The sequence below is a fragment of the Pelodiscus sinensis genome, chromosome 25, assembly GCF_049634645.1.
Source record: "Pelodiscus sinensis isolate JC-2024 chromosome 25, ASM4963464v1, whole genome shotgun sequence".
In the NCBI taxonomy this organism is placed as follows: domain Eukaryota; kingdom Metazoa; phylum Chordata; order Testudines; family Trionychidae; genus Pelodiscus; species Pelodiscus sinensis.
Genome location: NC_134735.1, coordinates 13,546,802 through 13,568,286, shown reverse-complemented (window position 1 = coordinate 13,568,286; position 21,485 = coordinate 13,546,802). Strand labels below are relative to the sequence as shown.

The 21,485-nt window shown below is 49.9% G+C and overlaps 1 protein-coding gene across 1 annotated transcript in view; it reads left to right on the top strand.

The window, feature by feature from the left end:
- CATSPER4 (cation channel sperm associated 4) overlaps positions 1 to 20,341 on the top strand; it is a 39,077-nt gene extending 18,736 nt beyond the window's left edge. The window contains exons 5-12 of the mRNA XM_025187644.2: positions 1,643 to 1,744; positions 3,893 to 3,990; positions 8,613 to 8,733; positions 9,814 to 9,947; positions 10,676 to 10,868; positions 14,700 to 14,914; positions 18,684 to 18,846; positions 19,131 to 20,341. Of these exons, the coding sequence (XP_025043429.1) occupies positions 1,643 to 1,744; positions 3,893 to 3,990; positions 8,613 to 8,733; positions 9,814 to 9,947; positions 10,676 to 10,868; positions 14,700 to 14,914; positions 18,684 to 18,846; positions 19,131 to 19,247 (1,143 nt within the window). The 3' untranslated portion in view covers positions 19,248 to 20,341. The remainder of the gene's footprint in view (positions 1 to 1,642; positions 1,745 to 3,892; positions 3,991 to 8,612; positions 8,734 to 9,813; positions 9,948 to 10,675; positions 10,869 to 14,699; positions 14,915 to 18,683; positions 18,847 to 19,130) is intronic.
- Positions 20,342 to 21,485: the final 1,144 nt, after the last annotated feature.

Sequence of the window (21,485 nt, the reverse complement as noted above, 5' to 3'; positions counted from 1 at the left end):
AACAAGGAGAAATGGTCTCAGGTTGCAGTGGGGGAGGTCTAGGTTGAATATTAGGAAAAACTATTTCCCTAGGAGGATGGTGAAGCACTGGGCTGGGTTCCCTAGAGAGGTGGTGGAATCGCTATCCCTAGAGGTTTTTAAGTCCTGGCTTGACAAAGCCCTGGCTGGGATGATTTAGTTAGGATTGGTCTTGCTTTTAGCAGAGGGTTGGACTCCAAAGCACTTGGCAACCCCTCCCAGCTTGGTATCATCTGCATGCTTTGTAAGTGTGCTGTCTCTGCCATTACCTAAATCACTGATGAAAATACCGAACAGACCCAGAACTGATCCCTGCAGGTCTCCCCCTGATAAGAACCCCTGCTAACCACTTTCTGGGAACAGTTGTTTTGACCTGCTTTCTCTTTTTCTGGCTTCTTTTTTTTAAACGAATCCGTTGCCTTTTCTATCCCCAGAGGCTTTCCCTCCCTTTAATTTTTTTCCCTCTCCTTTTACTATTACTTTTCTTCAATTGACTGCAGCACTTTTCCTTGTCTCTCCATTATACTTCTGTCCGTTATCCCCACCCCTCTGTCCATATCTCTCCTCCTTCCCCTGATTCAGCCAACCACTTACGCACGTAAGTCATAGAATCCTAGAATCCTAGGCCTTGAATAGACCTCAGGAGTCATCGAGTCCAACCCCCTGCTACAAGCAAGACCAGTCCTAACTAAATCATCCCAGCCAGGGCTTTATCAAGCCGGGACTTAAAAGCCTCTAGGGATGGAGATTCCACCACCTCCCTAGGGAACCCATCCCAGTGCTTCCCCACCCTCCTAGGGAAATCGTTTTTCCTAATATCCAACCTAGATCTCCCCGACTTGAGACCATTGCTCCTTGTTCTGCCATCCGTCACCACTGAAAACAGCCTCTCTCCATCCTCTTTGGAACCTTCCTCTAGGAAATTGAAGGCTGCTATCAAATCCCCCCTCACTCTTCTCTTCTGCAGACTAAACAAGCCTGAATCCCTCAGCCTCTCCTCATAAGTCATGTGCTCCAGCTCCCTAATCATTTTGGTTGCCCACCATTGGACTCTCTCCAATGCGTCCACATCCTTTCTGTAGTGGGGGACCCAGAATTGGACACAACGCTCCAGAAGTGGCCTCACCAGTCCCCTACATCTGCTGGCAGCGTCATCCTAATGCACCCCAATATGCCATTAGCCTTCTTGGCTACAGGGGCACACTCTTGTCTCACACTGTCATCCATTGCAATCCCCAGGTCCTTTTCTGCCAAACTGCTACTGAGCCAGTCTGTCCGCAGCCTGTAACAATGCTTGGGATTCTTCCATCCCAAGTGCAGGACTCTGCACTGTCCTTGTGGAACCTCATGAGATTTCTTTTGGCCCAACTCTCCAATGTGTCTAGGTTACTCTGGTCTCTCTATTCCACTGACGTGTGGGCTGCACTTTAAGCATGTGCGCAAACCCCACTGAATGCAAACACACCCCTAAGCGCTTTGCTGAACTGAAGCCTCCATCTCACCTCGAGCGAGGACTGACTTTGGTGCTGATGGCACTGGAACAGCGACGCAGCGTGAACAGGATGGGAGCAAAGTCCCCCGGGGACACTGTCGAGTTTGGTTTTTCTTCTATTTTCTATTGTAGAAATTCTATGGGTTGTTCTCTGCCATAGATAACATTGTCCTGACTGTCCTTACCTGTGAGGTGCTGCTCAACTGGTACTATGGATTCTGGATGTACTGGAAGGTGAGTGCTGAGTCTGGCTGTTCAGATCCAATATTGCTTGGGCCATTCTTGTTATGCTATTACCCCATTCCCATGATCAGGGTCCCAGTGCAACTCTTCCCCTTGCTCCTCTCCAAAGCCTACAATGCTGTTTCTTGGATTGTACCTCTTATTCTCGCTGCCATGCCAGGCTCTGCACAGGTCATAGGCATCTCATCATCCTGTATTTAATTGGATCATATGTGTCAATCAAAGTATCCAAAGCAGGGGACATGCTGTTTAGACTGGAGTGAGTAAATACTGGCCAATGGGAACTGTGGGAAGCAGTGTCCCGGTCCAAGCCACTTCCTGCATTTCCCATTGGCCAGGAGCAGTGCTGCATGGCCAACAGGAGCTGCTATCGCTGGTACCTGTGGAGGCATAGGTAAATACACCGCTGGCAGCCCACTGGCATTAAAACGGCAGCACATCACCAGGGTTAGCCTCTGGTGGGCCACCAGTGGTATATTAACCTGTGCCTCTGCGGGTATCAGCGATGGCAGCTCTCATTGGCCACGAAGTGCTGCTCCCGGCCAATGGGAGATGCAGGAAGTGGCTTGGACTGGAACATTGCTTCTTCCTGCATCTCCCATTGGCTGGGAGCAGCACTCCATAGCCAATGAGAGTTGTGATCGCTGGTACCCGCAGAGGCACAGGTTAATATACCACTGGTGGCCCACCAGAAGCTAACCCTGGTGATTTTCTGCTGTTTTAACACCAGTGGGCCGCCAGCGGTGTATTTACCTATGCCTCCGCGGGAACCAGTGATAGCAGCTCCTGTTGGCCATGCAGCACTGCTCCCGGCCAACGGGAGATGCAGAAGTGACTTGGACTGGGCCACCACTTCCTGCAGCTCCCATTGGCCAATATTTGCCCACCCCGATCCAGATGCTAAAGGAGCAAATCAGGAGTTAGGATTCCTGGGTTCGATTCTTGGTTATTGAATCGCTAAGACCTTGGACAAGATAGTTTGTCTTTCTGTGACTCAGTTTCCCTGTCTATTAACCCTTACCTACTTCAGAGGGGGTTTGTTTGGTTTAGTTATGTTTTGGGATGAAAGGAACAATATAAGCACTAAGTAAATGCAATATCATTACTTGATCATATAAGGGAGCATATATTTCAGATGCTTTGCAATAGAACTAATACAGATTAAGGGCTTGCTCCCCCTTCTCTTAAAGTCCCGTGAATGTTGCCATTGATTTTAAGAGTTAAATGACTAAAAGCCTGCTTGACAGGCTATTCAGATCCATGCGGAACCATGAATAATGTCTATGGGCCGTGCCAAGAGCATCCTGGAACAGAATTGGCTTCAAAAGGAGCAAAACTAGTCCAGGTTTGAAAACTAGAAATATACTTACCTAGGGCCCGATTCTGCATTGCAAAGCAGGTGTGGCAGCCAGACCACTCTGAGTCAGTGGTGTCTGACATCCACTTTGCACTGACAGAAAGGACTCTTAGCATGTGTAAGACAGCAGAGAATTTGGTTCTACATATTTTTTACCCATCATAGCTGAGAACACTGAAAAAAGGATCAATGTAATGGCTGGGGAAACTGAAGCCACAGTGAGAGTCTTGTCCAGCTGGGCTTGGTATAGAACACAGAACCTTTCACACTCTTGATCTTGTGGTGAGTGGTAAAATCATCTCTGAAATCTGACTGGATGGGCCATATCCTCTGCTGGTGTAAGACTGATTTCAATAGAGTGATGCTGATTCACACCTGCTGAGGACGTGGCCGGTTTCAAGCTGAAAGGCACCTCCTCCATGATGACCAGGGCTGGACAAATCAGTGAATCTACTAGCTCCTGGCAAGTAGATTTCAGCTGGTCGCCCCGTTCACTGGCGGCGCGCACATGCGCAATGTGGGTCTGGCACATGCACAGTGCGGGGCTGGTGAGTAGATTTCGCCACAGTTTGTCAAGCCCTGATGATGACCATGTATTATATGAATTACGATAGCACCTAGACACCCCAAGCTGAGATCACAGCCCCATTGTGTTAAGTGCTGGCAAAAATACAGTCCCTGCCCCCAGCTTACAGTGTCATTGTCCCTAGGTCCTGTACTGAGCAGCCCTGCTCCGAAAGCTCATCCTCTGTTCCTCAGGGTGGGGTTTTCTCTTCCTGCAGGACGGTTGGAACGTTGTCAATTTTTGTATCGTGGTGTATCTCTGCGTGGGGCCTTTCATCCCTGTGCTGAACAACCAAAAGATTTTTCGAGTTGTCAGGTAGGATTTTCAAATCCACAGGTCGGACTAAAACTTGCTGTTCTGATTTGTTCATTGACAGGATCTTGATAAAACAAAAGTCAGGGCCCCGTTGTGCTAGGTGCTGCAAGTATTCATCGAGTGCACCTACACTGCAATTAGCGGTGTAGCTGCAGCACACGTAGCTGTTCCTAGTGATTCAATGGTGCACCCAATTGTTTGACTACTAGGGTAGCCAGGTGTCTGGTATTGACCAGGACAGTCCGATATTTTCACCTCCTGTCCAGTAAAAAATTCAGAAAATACTGGACACCTGAAATGTCCCGTATTTTCTGATTTTTTTCCCTGCCAAGAGGCAAAAATACCGGACACCTGGCAACCCTACAACACACTCGGCAACTGGGCCTCCCCACTGTATTGCTGCCCCCGGACTCCCCGCTTTCCTGGTTCCCCAGGGAAGCTGAGTTCTGGCTCCATCAAGAAAACAAAATGGCCACCGGCAAAAAGCCTAAAGAACTGAAGCAAGGGGAAGCAATGCTTTCCCTGGGTCTTAGTGCTCAACCTCTCCTCTCTTGCTATCCCTATTCTGACTCTGCATGCACTTAAAGGGACCATGCTGTTTTAATGCTGTTTTATTGTATTTTTTTTTTTTTTTTTGCTTAATAACTCTTGGCGTCCTTTTTTTTTTCTTAACAACCTTGGTCTACCCCTTGTTTCTCCCCCCCCAACAGAATTTTTCCCCGGTGGTTTTTTTTGGGGGGGGAGGTGTTCGGTATTTTTGGTTAAACCATCTGGCAACCCTATGGGTGAACAGAATTGTGGGAAAAGCAGAATACTTAACCTAACTGCCCAACACATATACTCATTCTGGCTACGTCTACACTGGCCCCTTTTACGAAAGGGGCATGCTAATTTTAAACTTCGTAATAGGGAAATCCGTGGGGGATTTAAATATCCCTCGCGGGATTTAAATAAAGATGTCCGCCGCTTTTTTCCGGCTTGGGGAAAAGCTGGAAAAAAGCGTCTAGACTGGCCCGATCCTCCAGAATAAAGCCCTTTTCCGGAGGATCTCTTATTCCTACTTCAAAGTAGACGCTTTTTTCCGGCTTTTCCCCAAGCCGGAAAAAAGCGGCGGACATCTTTATTTAAATCCCACGGGGGATATTTAAATCCCCCGCGGATTTCCCTATTACGAAGTTTAAAATTAGCATGCCCCTTTCGTAAAAGGGGCCAGTGTAGACGTAGCCTCTGGGTATGTCTATGCTACAGAGAAGCTCAAGTCTGCCAGTGTTGATCTTCCAGGATTTGAATTAGTGGGCCTAGTGAAGATAGGTAATTCGAACTGAGAGGGGAGCTCTGGTTGTTGCCAGTAGTCCTGCTTCCACAAGGAGTAAGGGAAGTCGAAGGGAGAGTGTTCTCCCATTGACTTCCTGCAGTGTGAACAGCGCCAAAAGCCAAGTTAAGGCACTTTGACTTCAGCTATGCAATTAACATAGCTGAAGTTGCGTATCTTAATTCGACCTTGTCATAGTACCTGTGAACCTGGTGTATACTACACCTGATATACCTGCCTTGACTGACATACCCTGGCTAGATTTGATCTCGCCACCTCCAGTAACAATAGCAATGATACAGCAGCCGCAGGGATTGCACAATGCAACTCAGGAGGTGTAATCAAATGGTCAGCCCATGCTATCACTTGTGCTGGTGCCACTCCACTGCTGTTTTGTAAGGTAGCTAAATCAAAGCTAGCTCATGGATGTTTACTATGCTGCAGCCACACCTCTGACATATTCTAGTAAGAGACAGTCTCTGCCCCAAAGAGCTTACAGTTAAAATAAGTCAGACAAAAGGTGGGAGGGTAACGAACATAAGAACGGCCATATTGGGTCAGACCAAAGATCCATCTAGCCCAGCATCCTGTCTTCTGACAGTGGCCAATGCCAGGTGCTCCAGAGGGAATGAACAAAACAGGGAATCACCAAGTGATTTACCTCCTGTCACCCATTTCCAACCTCTAACAAATAGAGGGAAGAGACACCATCACTTCCCATCCTGGCTAATAGCCATTGATGGACCTACCCTCCATGAATGTATCTAGTTCTTTTCTGAACCCTGTTATAGTCTTGGCCTTCACAACATCCTCTGGCAGGGAGTTCCACAGATTGACTGTGTGTTATGTGAAGAAATGCTTCTTTTTGTTTGTTTTAAACCTGCTACCTATTAATTTCATTTGGTGCCCCCTAGTTCTTGTGTTATTGAAAGGAGCAAATAATTCTTCTTTATTTACTTTCCCCACAGCAGTTATGATTTTATAGACCTCCATCATATCCTCCTTTTGTCATCTCTTTTCCAAGCTGAAAAGTCACCGTTTTATTAATCTCTCCTCATATGGCAGCCATTGTATACCGCTAATTATTTACCTTTTCAAATTCCAATATACCTTTTTTTTGGGATGAGGTGACCAGTCGGTGGTGGAACTGTGAGCTTCTGAATGCATTGCTGGTTGGGACTTGTTCAACAAATTGTTTTTGAAAAGGTGAAAAATGCCGATTTGTCAAGATGGAAACAGTTTGCAGAACAGGATTGGGTTTGGCGCATTTCCTGACTTGACCAAATGTGGAGAAAATATTTCAGAATTGTGGGAATGTTTCATCTCAATGTTTTCAAACAGTTTTCTGGTTCAGAACAGTATTTCAGAATTTAAGCTTATTAGTCTGAAAAAATATTTAAAGAGAGCGAAGGTGAAAAGAAGGTTGAAATCAAAACCAAATGTTTCAAAAATACTGGAGAAAGAAAGTTTTCAACTGACCCAATCGGGGTAGAGGGGAAATGTTTCTTCACTTCACAAACTTCATTGGCTGCGTCTAGACTGGCAAGTTTTTCCGCAAAAGAAAAACTTTTGTGGAAAAACTTGCCAGCTGTCTACACTGGCCGCTTGATTTTGCGCAAAAACACTGACGTTCTACTGTCCGAAATCAGTGCTTCTTGCACAAATGCTTTGACGTTCCCATTTGTGCAAAAGCCCTTTTCCGGAAATGCTTTTGCACAAAAGGGCCAGTGTAAACAGCTGAAAACTGTTTGGCCTAGAGGTGGGGGAGCGTGCCAAGCCTCTTCCAGGGCATGGGTGCCTAGTGGGAAGGGGGGGGACAAAGGGGCTCCCTCACCCCCAGACCAATCATGGTCTGGGGGTGGGGTAGCCCTGCCCCTTCCCATTTAGGCCCCACCCCTTCCGGGGTGGCCCCCGAGCCAAAAATATTGTCCACTCCTGAGCTAAAGGGAGCTAGCTGCCTGCTTGAACTGAGGAGCTCTGAGAGGTGCAAAAAGGGAGATAAGGAGGATTAGTGGCTGGAGGGATGGAGAGGAAGGAAGGAAGGAAGGAAGGAAGGAAGGAAGGAAGTAGCTGGTTGATGAGGCGTCATAGGGGAGGGGAGATTCCAGCATCCCTCTGCAGGAGGAGAGAGAGGCAGAAACTCAGCACTCTCAAGCCTCCTGGGAAGGGGGAGATAAGGGGCTGACTGCATGGGGTAGGTGGGGGAAAGGGTGGGTGGGTGGCGGGTGCTGGCATCTGTGCAGTGAGGTGGGGGCAGTTTGTTTGGGGGGTCTGACTAGCTGCAGTCCTCTCTGTCTGACTGGGTGGAGGCGGGGGTAGAGCAGGCTGCATGGGGCGTGTGTGTGCACCTGGACATTTGCACGATGGCATTTCAAACAAAGTTTGCATGAGGTGTTAAAGGCTTAAGAGAGAAAAAGATTCTTTTATCAGCATGTTTTGGGAGTGTTGCAGATCTAACACACTGAACTGATTTGTAAAAAAAAAGTTGCTACTAATTAATACATGGTAACTTCGAAGTAGGAATAAGAGCCTCCGGAAAAGGGCGCTTTTTCCGGAGGATCGGGGCCAGTGTAGACGCTCTTTTCCGGCTTTTTTAAAAGCCGGAAAAAAGCGGCGGACATTTTTATTTAAATACCGCGGGGGATATTTAAATCCCCCGCGGATTTCCCTACGACGACTCATGAAATTTACATGCCCCTTCCGGAAAAGGGGCCAGTGTAGACGTAGCCACCATGTATGGCATTAGGGCCAGATCTTTGCTATTTGGCAGAGTTCTGGCTCTTATGAATTAGATGTAGCATGTACTAGCTTGAGCTGTTAGAAAGGTTGATACATGTACTCTCCAGGGGTGTAGTGTACATTTTCTTTTTTATTTGATTTCATATTAAATATCGTATGCATTGCTCCTTGCTAAATATCCCTCGTTCAATATATTTTCTAACACACATATGATTTAAAATCATGTGGGTGTCTTTTGTTTGTATAGGTGGTGCACGGCCTCCTACACACTAGGTGCACATAAAAAATTTCAACCCGCCCATAAGAAAAATCAACTCGCCCAAGGATAGAAAATGTTAGAGGGAACACTGGCGTGGACCCGAGAAATCCTGGCTAGCCGGCGTCTCCTCTCACTCCAAGAGGACGCTCCTGGCTTGAGCTGTGATCTTCTGGCTGGGCCGAGCAGAAGGGGCAGCTGCTTGGAATCTGGCAGCCCCAAAAGATTCTTCTAACAGTTTTTCTTCTGAGTCACATGGGCCTCACACCATCTCTTGCCCAGCACACGCTGCTCACCACTCCTGTCTCCTCCCAGGGTGATGAGGCTGATGCAAATCTGCACTCTGGTCGAGGGGCTGGCCAGGATGATCCGAGTGATCCTCAAATCCATCCCAGACATGGCCAACATCATGGTCCTGCTCTTTACCATCATGCTGGTGAGACAGTCGAGCCCTTTGGGTGGGGCGGTGTTGCCTGGTATAGAACAGGAGTTCTCCCTCCCCTTTCCCCTGCCCTTCTCCTGTCTTGTCTTCTGCCTGCCCTCTTCTCCTCCTCCTTCTTCCCTTCCTCCTGTTTCCTTTCTCCTCAATGGCCCTTCTGGCTGGAAAGCAGCCGACCTCCCAGCAGGGGTGCTCAAACAGAGGTGGGAGCTGGCCTGTTTGGCTATGTCTACACTGCACGATTATTTTGGAAGAAGCTATTCCAGAAGCAATACTCTGAAATAGTGCGTCTACACTGCAGGGAAGCCTGGACATTAGTCCGAGGCATTAGTCCCTAATATGGATGCACCAGCTCGATTTGGAGCCCCGGGAAGCACTGGGGAGTAATTACTTTGAATGGCCTGGAGGAGCTATTTCAAAAATTGCAACAGTGGAGTGTCCACACTGCGGCTGTTCCGAAATAGCTAAGGGTATGTCCACACTACCCCGCTAGTTTGAACTGGCGGGGGTAATGTAGTCATCCGCAATTGCAAATGAAGCCCGGGATTTGAATTTCCCGGGCTTCATTTGCATGAAGCCGGCCGGCGCCATTTTTAAATGCCGGCTAGTTCGAACCCCGTGCCACGCGGCTACACGCGGCACGGAGTAGCTAGTTCGGATTAAGCTTCTAATCCGAACTAGCTGTACTCCTCGTGGAATAATGGGTATTATTCCAAAATAACGCTGCTGTGTAGACGTACCCTTTGTGAATGGCATAAAGAGCCTTCCCCCTAATCCAGAGGAGTAAATGGGAGTGCTCTTTTGGGATCTCTTTGAGCGGCCTTTGGTCTCTACCAGGGATTGTTAGAGCAAGATACCGGCTGGATGGGGCTCCTCCTAGCTCAAGCCTGGAATCCAAGAAGAGAGAGAAGAACCTAGTTCCGGAAGTGCCCCCCTGCTTCCGAGCCCTAGCCTATGAGGGGTTTGTTTTATGGTTGATTTGGGGGGACATGGCTGCTTGTATTAGCTGGCCGAGGCTGACTGTGGGTTTTGGGTGGGAGCTGGCCAGAGCTTCCGGCCAGCGCTGTCTCTCTGCAGGTTTTCTCTGTGTTCGGCGTGACGTTCTTTGGAAATCTGGTCCCGATGTACTTTGGAAATCTAGGGGTGGCTTTGTATTCGCTCTTCATCTGCCTCACGCAGGACGGGTGGCTGAACATTTACCAGAGCTTTGTGTGAGTGAACCGATTGGGTTTCTGATACTCCCCCCACCTCCAGCATAGGGCAACAAGCCCCTCCCTCAGCCTGCTGTAGCTCACCATAGGAGTGCACCCCCATTGCCACAGGCACAACCGAACAGCGCCACGCTCCTCCCTGCAATGCACAAACACACCCAGAGACAGCGAACATGTGCCCACGCAGCCACACCCACAATCAGGCGATGTAGCCTATGCTAGGAAGGTGAGGGTGGGTCTTATTCCACCTCAGAGGAGAAGAGCCTCCTCCAAGTACCACCTCACAACTTTCCTTCCTGAGCTCTGGCAGTAGAAACGATGCCATTCATGCTAAAGATCTGGGTCTGCTCTGCTGGTGACCCACGGCAGTGGATTGTTCCGTAGACACAAGCAATCAAACTCTGCGATCAAACCTTTTCTGTTGGAAATATTTCGAGCCAATTTAAGAGGGTCTTTAACTGTGATATTGCCTGATATTTGGGCAAAAGTGAGAAGTCTGACCCCACACTTGGGGCCTCGGATGGCAACAGCAGCTGCTTTTCCTTCCACATGGGGGGTGAAAGGGAAATTGGGGAGGTTTCCCCTATTGGCAGCACTACTCTCCTTCCCCCAATTTGTCACTCGGAGGGCGAATTGGCAGGGCTCAAGTCTCTGATGGCTTTATAGAAACTCTTGCCGAGTCTCCCTGTTGCTTATCCCCATGAATTGGTTCCTTCTGTCCCTCCCAGGGATGAAGGAATCACCATGAAAATAGGGGGAAGCCTTTACTTTTTCATCTTCATCACGGGCGGGGCCTTCATCTGCACCAACCTGCTGGTGGCCGTGCTGACGTCCAACCTGGAGCAGACAATGGTTGCCTACACTGAGGAGAAGCAGAAAAGAGACCAGCTCCTCCACCCTGACAAGTATGCGGACTGGGAGGTGAGTGCCTGGCACAGCCATTGGGAGGGCTGTATCCTGATGCTTTGGCTCACACTAGGGGTATGTCTAGACTACAGGGTTTTGTCGACAGAAGTTTTGTCGACAGATACTGTCGACAAAGCTTCTGTCGACAAAGAGCGTCTAGACTACATCCAGTTCTGTCAACAAAACAAGCCGCTTTGTCGACATGACAGTGTGGACGCAAAGGACAGTTTAGATGCAATAATGCCTTCTGTCAACAGAACTCTGTCAACAAAAGGCGTTATTCCTCATAAAATGAGGTTTACCAGCGTCGACAGAACTCAGCGGTAGTGTAGACGCAGGGTTAGTTTTGTCGACAAAAGTCCACTTTTGTCGACAAAACCCTGTAGTCTAGACACACCCTAGGAGTTACACCTGAACAAGGACAGTGTGAACACTGATGGAGGAAGAACCTCAAGATCCGGCCCGACGGGGTGACTTTTGGAAATCAACATTTGGAAATGCTGCCACGGGGCCTCATGGGAGTTGTAGTCCAGTTGCTGTATGTGCTCATTCATTTCCATGGATTGGGATCCGCAGCAAGACTACATCTTCCATGATTGTCAGGGCCGTTCCTCACTCTGGCACTTCAAGTGCAGAAGGTGGGGGCCCACAAAGACTTTAAATAGACCCTGCCTCTGCGGGCACTGGTTACAAAAACTCCCCTAGAGTCACAGATTCACTGACTTTGGGGGAGGGGAGTAGCTGCCGCCATCAAGTGATTTTATCCCTAAAACCAGGGGTGAACCCTTGAATTCTCCCCAAGCTCTTTTGCCCCAAAAGAACTTGAAAAAAGGAAAGAGAAAAACAAGCTTCAGACTCTGGTAGCTGACCTCTTAGTCTGAGGCATGCAGACACAGACAGGCAGACAGACAGACCTCCTGTACTTTCCAGGACACAAGAATCAAATCATCACCTTAAAGTGATTTTTATTACAAAACAAAATATATACTTGATAAAGCATACTTGGCTGCCAGATGTTACAGAGCAACTAAGGAAAACAAATCCAAACACAATTTTAATCTCTGGGAACAATTCTGAGATAGTCAATGGGGAGGGGAGGCTTGGGGTACGTCTAGACTACCGGGTTTTGTCGACGGAAGTTTTGTCGACAGTATCTGTCGACAAAACTTCCATCGACAAAGAGCGTCCAGACACATTGAGTTCTGTCGACAAAGCAAGCTGCTTTGTCGACAGAACCCCGTAGTCTGAACGCAACCTACAGGCAATAACACCTTCTGTCGACAGAACTCTGTCGACAGAAGGTGTTATGCCTCGTAAAATGAGGTTTACCCGCATCGACAAAACTGCTGAGTTCTGTCGACGTTATGTCAACAGAACTCAGCGGTAGTGTAGACGCTGGTATAGTTTTGTCGACAAAATTCCACTTTTGTCGACAAAACTCGGTAGTCTAGACACACCCATAGATTCCCACAGCATTTCAAACTAAACCACAAAAATAAGAAAAATAACCTGATTGTGACTAGATTCACTTTCCCCCCTTTATTTACTCATGATCTTCTCTTTGTTCAGTCCACTTCCATGCCCTAAATTCCTTGGAGGTATGCTAGTCCCGTCTGGGTTTAAATCATTCTGTCTCTCTCAATTCCTACTGTAGCTCTCCCACACAAAGAAAGCAGGCAAGGTATCTATCTATATTCAATTCAAATTTCAGTACTCTAACTTGATTGGTTCTCCAAGGTCCCTTGCCAACCTCCTTGCCAGCTACCTGAGTTTAACCCCTTAGTCACCAGATTCCGGCCAGCACTCCTATCCATTACAATGATGCACTGCTTTTTCTCACCAATAGGAGAGGCTGTGGTGCATCATGGGAGGTTTAGTCTGACCAGGAAGCCCCTTTTTTGTCCAGTTCTATTACAGACTCCTGTTGGAGGTCTAGGCTCCCCTTTGATACCATGTAAGATCTGTCTTAGAGGGTTGAGGGTACGTTTACACTACCAGATTCCTGGTGGAGCTAAATCCTGAGGCTATGTCTATACTACAAGGCTACGTCTACACTGGCCCCTTCTTCGGAAGGGGCATGCTAATTTTGAACTTGGGAATAGGGAAATCCGCAGGGGATTTAAATATCCCCCGCGGGATTTAAATAAACATGGCTGCCGCTTTTTTTCCGGCTTGGGGAAAAGCCGGAAAAAAGCATCTAGACTGGCGCGATCCTCCGGAATAAAGCCCTTTTCCGGAGGATCTCTATTCCTACTTTGACGCTCAACAGGGGTTTCTTGCGCAAAAAGAGCCTATCACAAAAAGCACAAGTGCTCTGATGGCCATTCTGTGAATGGCCATCAGAGCTTTCTTGCGCAAGAGCGTCCATGCAGTGTGGACGCTCTCTTGCGCAAAAGCACATCACTTTTGCAATGCACTTTTGAGGTGTGAATGCGCTTTTGTGCAAGAAGCTTTTGCAGAAGATCTCTTCTGCAAAAAGCTTCTTGCGCAAAAACCCTGCAGTGCAGACAGAGCCTGAATGACTCCCGTGATATTCCACAACGCTGTTTCAGTGAGCCCAGTCCATTGGAGAGAATATGCCACAAAAGGGAGGGACCGTTTAATGTTGAAATTGATTAAAAAAGAATCATTTCATTCAATAAAATGAAACACTCTGATTTGGGCAACAAAATGGCAAATGAAATTTAATGTGGATAAGTGTAAAGTAATGCACATTGGGAAAAATAACCCCAACTATACGTACAGTATGATGGGGGCTAATTTGGCTATGACAAAACAGGAAAGAGATCTTGGAGTTATCGTGGACAGTTCTCTGAAAACTTCCACGCAGTGTGCAGCGACAGTCAAAAAGGCAAATAGGATGCTAGGAATTATTAGGAAAGGGATAGAAAATAAGACACAGAATATCTTACTGCCCCTGTATAAAACTATGGTACGCCCACATCTTGAATACTGTGTACAGATGTGGTCTCCTCACCTCATAAAAGTTATTTGGCCTTGGAAAGGGTTCAGAAAAGGGCAACTAAAATGATTAGGGGTTTGGAACGGGTCCCATATGAGGAGAGGTTAAAGCAACTGGGATTTTTCAGTTTAGAAAAGAGGAGACTGAGGGGGGATATGATAGAGGTCTATAAAATCATGAGTGGTGTGGAGAGGGCCGATAAAGAAAAGTTATTTATTAGTTCCCTAAATAGAAGAACTAGAGGACACCAAGTGAAATTAATGGGTAGCAGATTTAAAACTAATAAAAGAAAGTTCTTCTTCACACAGCGTGTAGTCAACCTGTGGAACTCCTTGCCAGAGGAGGCTGTGAAGGCTAGGACTATAATAGAGTTTAAAGAGAAGCTAGATAATTTCATGGAGGTTAGGTCCATAAAAGGCTATTAGCCAGGGGATAAAATGGTGTCCTTGGCCTCTGTTTGTCAGAGGCTGGAGAGAGATGGCAGGAGACAAATCGCTTGATTATTGTCTTCGGTCCACCCTCTCTGGGGCACCTGGTGCTGGCCACTGTCGGCAGACAGGCTACTGGGCTAGAAGGACCTTTGGTCTGACCCAGTACGGCCATTCTTATGTTCTTATGGGTTGTACCAACCTGGAACAAAATATTTTGTTTTGATTTTCCTGACAAAATTTAAAAATACAACAAAATTGACATTTTCCTGGGGGAAATTTTGATTTTTAGGGAAATGGCATTTTCTATTGGGAAATTCCATGGGTGCCAGGGGATAGGTCACTTGTTCTGCTCATTCGCTCTGGAGCACTCGGCATTCGCAGCTGTTGGAAGACTGGGCTAGATGGGCCTCCAGTCTGACCCAGAGTGGCCGTTCTTGTGTTATTTTCCTTCAGTCAGATGTTGGGGGTGACGACATGTCTCCCGAGCTGAACCTGGTGCATTTGAAGGAAGTGATCCAGGATAGCGCCACGACGAATCGCCAGACGCCGCTGAGCTACGGCAGCCTGGGCAACCTCACCGAAGCTACCTGTGACGATTTCTGTCTGGTCTTGGAAGGCATCCAAGAGAACCTGAAAAGATACAAAGAGATCCGGAATGAGCTTAATGCGTAGGTCTTTCCATGCACACCCCCTCTCCTATGCTGAGTTGGGGTCTCCCCAGTGGGCAGGGTAGGGTCAGCTCTGGTATATTTCACTTTGTCAAAGCAACACAGGGCAGATGCAGTCACCATACTCCAGAGAGGGAAACCTGGGGGGAGCTGAGTCCATGTGCCCGGGGGGAGCTGAGTCCATGTGCCCGGGGGGAGCTGAGTCCATGTGCCTGGGGGGAGCTGAGTCCATGTGCCCGGGGGGAGCTGAGTCCATGTGCCTGGGGGGAGCTGAGTCCATGTGCCCGGGGGGAGCTGAGTCCATGTGCCCGGGGGGAGCTGAGTCCATGTGCCTGGGGGGAGCTGAGTTCATGTGCCTGGGGGGAGCTGAGTCCATGTGCCCGGGGGGAGCTGAGTCCATGTGCCTGGGGGGAGCTGAGTCCATGTGCCCGGGGGGAGCTGAGTCCATGTGCCTGGGGGGAGCTGAGTCCATGTGCCTGGGGGGAACTGAGTCCATGTGCCTGGGGGGAGCTGAGTCCATGTGCCCGGGGGGAGCTGAGTCCATGTGCCCGGGGGGAGCTGAGTCCATGTGCCCGGGGGGAGCTGAGCCCATGATCCTGTGGGTGGTTGGGTGGGGTTTATGGCTCTAAGCCAGGGGTGGGCAATAATTTTTGACTGAAATTCAAAAATTTCTGAAGTGGCCCCAGGCTACCCCAGAAGGGGCAGAGCCAGGACGCTTCCATGCTTCCCTGCCCACAGATCCTGATTGGTCTGTGGGTGGAGGAGCACGTGAAGTCTTTGCCCCCACCCCACCCAGAGAGAACCGCCAGGTGTTCAGAACAGCCGGAGGTTGCCTCTAGGCACCTGTGCCCGTGGCAGTGGGAGGAGACTTCATGCGCTCCTTCCCGACCCCAGGTTAATTGGAGCTTAACTCTAAGGGTACGTCTAGACTACATGGCTCCATCGACGGAGCCATGTAGATTTGTTTGTTCGGCAAAGGGAAATGAAGCCGCGATTTAAATAATCGCAGCTTCATTTAAATTTAAATGGCTGCCCTGCCCTGCCGATCCGCTGTTTGTCGGCAGATCGGGGCAGTCTGGACGTTCCCCTGCCGACATGAAAGCCCTTTATCGACCTCCCCGGTAAACCTCATCCTACGAGGCATAACGGGGAGGTCGATAAAGGGCTTTCAGGACGGTGCGGGAGCGTCCAGACTAGCGCGCTGAGCCGACAAACAGCTGATCAGCGCGGCAGCCATTTACATTTAAATCGCGGCTTTATTATTTAAATTGCGGCTTCATTTCTTTCTGCTGATCAGCCGAATCTACATGGCTCCATCGACGGAGCCATGTAGGTTAGACACCCTAAGTGCTGAGCCCCTTGCAAGGCGGAAGGAGATGTCGTGTGCTCCTCTTGCCGCTGATTGGCCTGGGGGCGGGGCAGCAGTTGGATCAAACCACTTGGCGGGTCGCACCCAGGCAGTCGAGGCTCTTTTGCCCACCCCTGGGCTATCAGCACTGGGGTGTGGGCTATTGTCGGCTTGGTGCAAGAATGTAGTAACTTCCTCAGGCTGCTCTCTGCCAGCAGCGACTCTTGTGCATTGCAAGGGTGGAACGCTGCTGCTGTGCCCCTGCCCCCTCCCACAGAGCTGGAGCTGGGGGAAACCAACTTTTAAGCCAGATTCCCGCCTCCCAGTATCCCTTCCTCCCCTCCCCCCCACTTGCTGCCTCTTTCTGATAGAGGGAGCAGATGGAGGGGGGAAGCGACCTTCAAGGAATTCAGCCTCCATGGTCCATCCAGTCCTAGGCCTCGTCACTGGCCCACGTAATGCACATTGCTCTTTGTTTTGGACATTTTCGCCACTAAACCCTGGACCAGGACCACCAAGCTCCTGTCATGCAGCATCCCAGGGAAACACGTTTTTCGGTCACTCCGAGCCTAGGGTCAATGCAGACCTGCCAGGCAGAGGCACAGAGCTGCATTGCTACTCCTGAGCCGTCTGCATCTCAGGCGGACCAGTACTTGATGAGGGGAGATTGTAGCCTCGGGAGCAGAACTCCTTGGGTGACAGTTCTTGGTGCCAATAACATGGAGGGGACAGGACGTCAGCGTCTAGCCTGGGAGCCTAGTTTGAAAGGAGGTGGCCTGATCCAGAGCCCAGTGGAAAGCTGCCCAGAAGTTTCAGTGCGACGTGGTTCAAGCCTGTACTACTTTAATGGTTGAAACTTACTGTCTTGGGGGCCAGGAAAGAGAGTTTGGGGCACAGGGCTGCGGCGTTTCCTAGGGAAGGAGACTCTAAAAGGGTGATCTTAAGGTCCCACTTCCTGCTGCCTTGAGGATGGCAGAGTGGAAGACCAAACCACTTGGGAGTGGAAGCCCTGAAGTGGAGACTTGGAGATGAGTGTGTTTGGTGATAGGGATGTTAAAATTAGATTAATCAATTAATTGAATAGTCGACGGAATTTCCATCAACTATTCGATTAGTTGATAAGGGCGCTGTTGCTTGGAAATGTAGCAAGAGCCTGCCAGGCTGTTGCTACCTTTCAAAGGCAGAAGTGCCACCTGGCGTTCTGCCTTTGAAATGTACAAGAGCCCCAGCAGGGACTCTTGTGCATTTCAAAGGTGGAACGCCGCTGCTGTGTGCTCCTGCCCCCTCCCACAGAGCTGGAGCTGGGGGAAACCAACTTTTAAGCTGGATACCCCCCCTCAGCATACTTTCCTCTCCCCCCCCCTTGCTGCCTCTTTCTGATAGAGGGAGCGGATGGAGGGGAGAAGCGACTAGTCAACTAGTCTGTCTGCTATCCAATAAGCTTTTGCTTATCGGGTAGTTGGCTACTCGATTAGTCACTTACATCCCTATTTGGTGGTAGATGCAGATGTTCTCAGGACTGTGTGGCTGTGTCTAGACTGGCAAGATTTTCCGCAAAATCATCTGATTTTGCGGAAAAACTTGCCAGCTGTCTACACTGGCCGCTTGAATTTCCGGAAAAGCACTGACGATCTCCTGTAAAATCATCAGTGCTTTTCCGGAAATACTATGCTGCTCCCATTCGGGCAAAAGTCTTTTTCCGAAAGACTTTTGCGTGAAAGGGCCAGTGTAGGCAGCATAGTATTGTTTTCCGCAAAAAAGCCCCGATCGCGAAAATGGCGATCGGGGCTTTTTTGCAGAAAACCGCGTCTAGGTTGGCCACGGACGCTTTTCCACAAAAAGTGCTTTTGCAGAAAAGCATCCTGCCAATCTAGACGTGCTTTTCCGAAAATGCTTTTAACGGAAAACTTTTCCGTTAAAAGCATTTTCGGAAATTCATGCCAGTGTAGACGTAGCCAGAGGGTACGTCTACACTCTACACTTCGGAATAAGCTATTCTGGAAGAAATACTCCAAAATATCTTATTTCAAAATTGCGCCTCTACACTACAGGGAAGCCTTGGAATTAGTCCGAGGCAGGCTCCCCTAATGTGGATGCGCTACCTCGATTTAGAGCCTCAGGAAGCACTGGGGAGTAGTTACTTTGAATGGCCCAGGGGAAGGGCTATTTTGAAATAGCAGCAGTGGAGCATCCACACTATAGCTATTTCGAAATAGCAGTTTCGGAAGAGGCATTATTCCTCGTGGAATGAGGTCTACAGAATAAGCCGTCCGTTATTTTGAAATAACAGAATTGCTGTATAGATGCTCGCATTGTTCTTCCGGAACAACACTGCTGTGTAGACACTCCTGGGAGAAGAACTGGGGAGGAAGGTCCTCGGTGGCAGACACCGCTAACTTTTTCCCGGATTGGTCCCCACAGAATAGTCAAGGAGGTGAGGGCCATCGAGTTCAATAAAGAACAGGAGGAGGAGAGGGTGCTGCGAAATGTCCAGAACAGCACGATCTCCGAAGGCCTGCTTTCTAACGAGGTGGCTGCCGGGAGGTCTGGAGATATCCTGTCCACACTGATGACTCTGGAGAAGGTACAGTGCAGGGGCCAGGTCCTCAGTGGCTGTTAAAGGAAGTCAGTGGTGCCTACAGCTAGTGCTGTCTCTGCACCGAATTTCACGCCCTGTGCAGTGCTGTGCACCTCCCGCTCCCACTGCCTTCCCCTGCAATTGAAAGTACCTTGACCCCTTTGCCTGCTAGCGTGAGATCCATGGAGGAGGGCAAGAGACCGGAGGGGTAAAGGCGGCTGCGGTCTGTTTCCTGCGCCAGCACAGAACTGACCTGTGCTCATCAACCTCTTTCCTTTTCCCTGTGGCAGGCAAACATGATTGACCCCGAGGATGCTACGTCATCTGGATACCACAAGGGGGCAGTGAGGATGGCTTTCCTGAAAGCCCGACACCAGTCGCTTCTTAACCAGTCACTCCCACCGTAGCCAGGCTGGACTGGGACTGCAGAGCTGCGAGTGGGAATCTCCCCCAAAGCGTGGAGCTGAGAGTGGACGGGCGGTGTCAATGCTTCCTTTGATGCTTCTGTCTTTGGAACAGCGCATGGGACCCAGGGCTCAGCACTCCAAGGAGCTCTCACCATGAAACACCAGCTTCTCGGTGGAGACAGCCAGCACGAGAGCAGTGGCAGGAGGAGGAGGTGGCTTGGCTCCATGCCAGGTGGCCCATGTTTGCTGGGTCCGTTTGGGTGACTGATGTGGTTTGGATTGTCTGCGGTTTGGATGCCATGTCCAGAGGGTTCGTGGTTTGGTGCCTTCAAACAAAGAACATCAGAGAGAAGAGTTGCCGCAGAGTCTGTGGTCAGAGCATCAGCTCACGTCCTTTCCCCCAGAGCACCCGGGCATGTGTCTGTGTAGGCCTTGGGAGACTTCACCGGTGGGTATATTGGGAACAGAACCCCCCCGGCAGGAGGAGCAGGATGAAGCAATGCTGCCCTGGGCACCTAAAAGGGGCTTCCCTTGCAGTGAAAAGAGTGGACACGATGTCTAAATCTGGGGGGAGCAGAAGACGTGTTCTCACGTTGTCCTAGCTGATGTCTCCGGGAGACTCTCCCGCCAGCTACAGGGAAGTCCAGGCCGAGTTTGCACAGCCTGCGCAGGGAGTGGGAAAGGGCTGATGACATTTTCCGCTGTTCATACCAAGTCCTGCCTCAAGTTCTCTGCTCCGGCTGCCCACGATGGTGAGTGACAACCCGATGAAGTGCTGACGCCTCCCCGGGTGGGATCATTTCACTGTCCAAAGCCAAGAGGTGCCCCCATCTCACACTTGCGTTTCCCACCCAGAGCCCTCCCCATGCCGGCTGCAGAAGGTGATTGCCCTGCTTCAGCTGTGGCAGCCCCAGCGTTTGCTGGAGTGGATGCACTTGGGGAGCAGGGTGTTGAAATGAGCAGGGTCTGGGGAAAGTAGCTGGTGTCAGCATGGCATATTTGAGACTAATGCTCATCAAGAAGAGCGTGTGTCGTATCGACCGTGCTTGAGCGGATCTCGGGTGAGCGATCGTAATAAAGAACCCTGAGCTGTGTTTCTGTGGCTGCTCTGTTCCTAGTTCACTGTTTGAGCCGGAGGGATGTCTACGCTGCAGTCACAGGGTGTGACCACAGGCTTGATCTAACCTGCTTGGGTTCTGGAGGAGGAGAACTGTGGCAGCATGGGCTTCAGGCTAGCCCTGTGAATAATTACCCAGGCCCTGGTGGGTTTCAGCCACAGCGTCACAGCTACTGGTGCTCATGTAAACTAGCTTTCATCTAGCTAACATCTGTCTAAATGAGCTGCAGTCACACCCTATCATTGCACTGCAGCCAGGTCCTTTTGTTGTTTGAGGAGGATGGGAAAGTAGAGCTATTGGTCACTCCAGCCCCTGACAAAAGTTGAGTGTGACAAGCCACATGGGAACCTGCCCCATCACCTTGCTGTCAGGGAGCCCCTTATGCCTCCTGCCCTGGGGCTGCCTGGCTTTTGGCTGGCCTGGCCTGGGGGAGGCAGGACTTGAATCCATGACCCTGTCCTCCCCAGATGGGTGCCTGAGCCCCTAGGCCAGGTGGGAACCCACCCCACCACCTTACTGTTAGAACGCCCCTTATCCCTCCTGCCCCAGGGCAGCCGATGGACAATCTGCTTGCCCGCTTTGCAGATGTGTTGTGTGAGGAAGTTGGTTGAGTCCATTAGCATGTGAATTGAATTTGTGGATGAACTGGGATTCCAGGGCTTCTCTGAGTATTTGGCTTGTAGAGCTGGTTTGTGACAAGCCAGCTACTTGCAGGTGCACAGGAGTGTTTAACAAAGCACAGAACCCCCCCCCCCCCCCCCGCACCCCAGCCACCTGCCTTTCCAGATTTGGCGGGGAGGGAAATCTCCACATTTGTCCTGTAGCACTACACTGGGCAAACCAGTGAATAGACACAAAACAAGCCTATGCCCATGCAACAGCAAACTCCAGATCTGGCTGCTCTGCCCCGCCGCCCCAGCAGCCCAAACCCTCTGCCCCTTGGACACCTGTTCCATCTCCTGGCTCCGGCGTCTGAATCACCCATCCCCTCCCCAACTCTGTCTACCAGTCCAGGTGTCCAAATCCTCCGGCTCTGACTGTGCCCCCTGGTTCTGGTGGCCCCAATCCGCTGGCCCCTTGTTCTACCTACTAGCACCAGCAACCCCAGTCCCCAAACCCC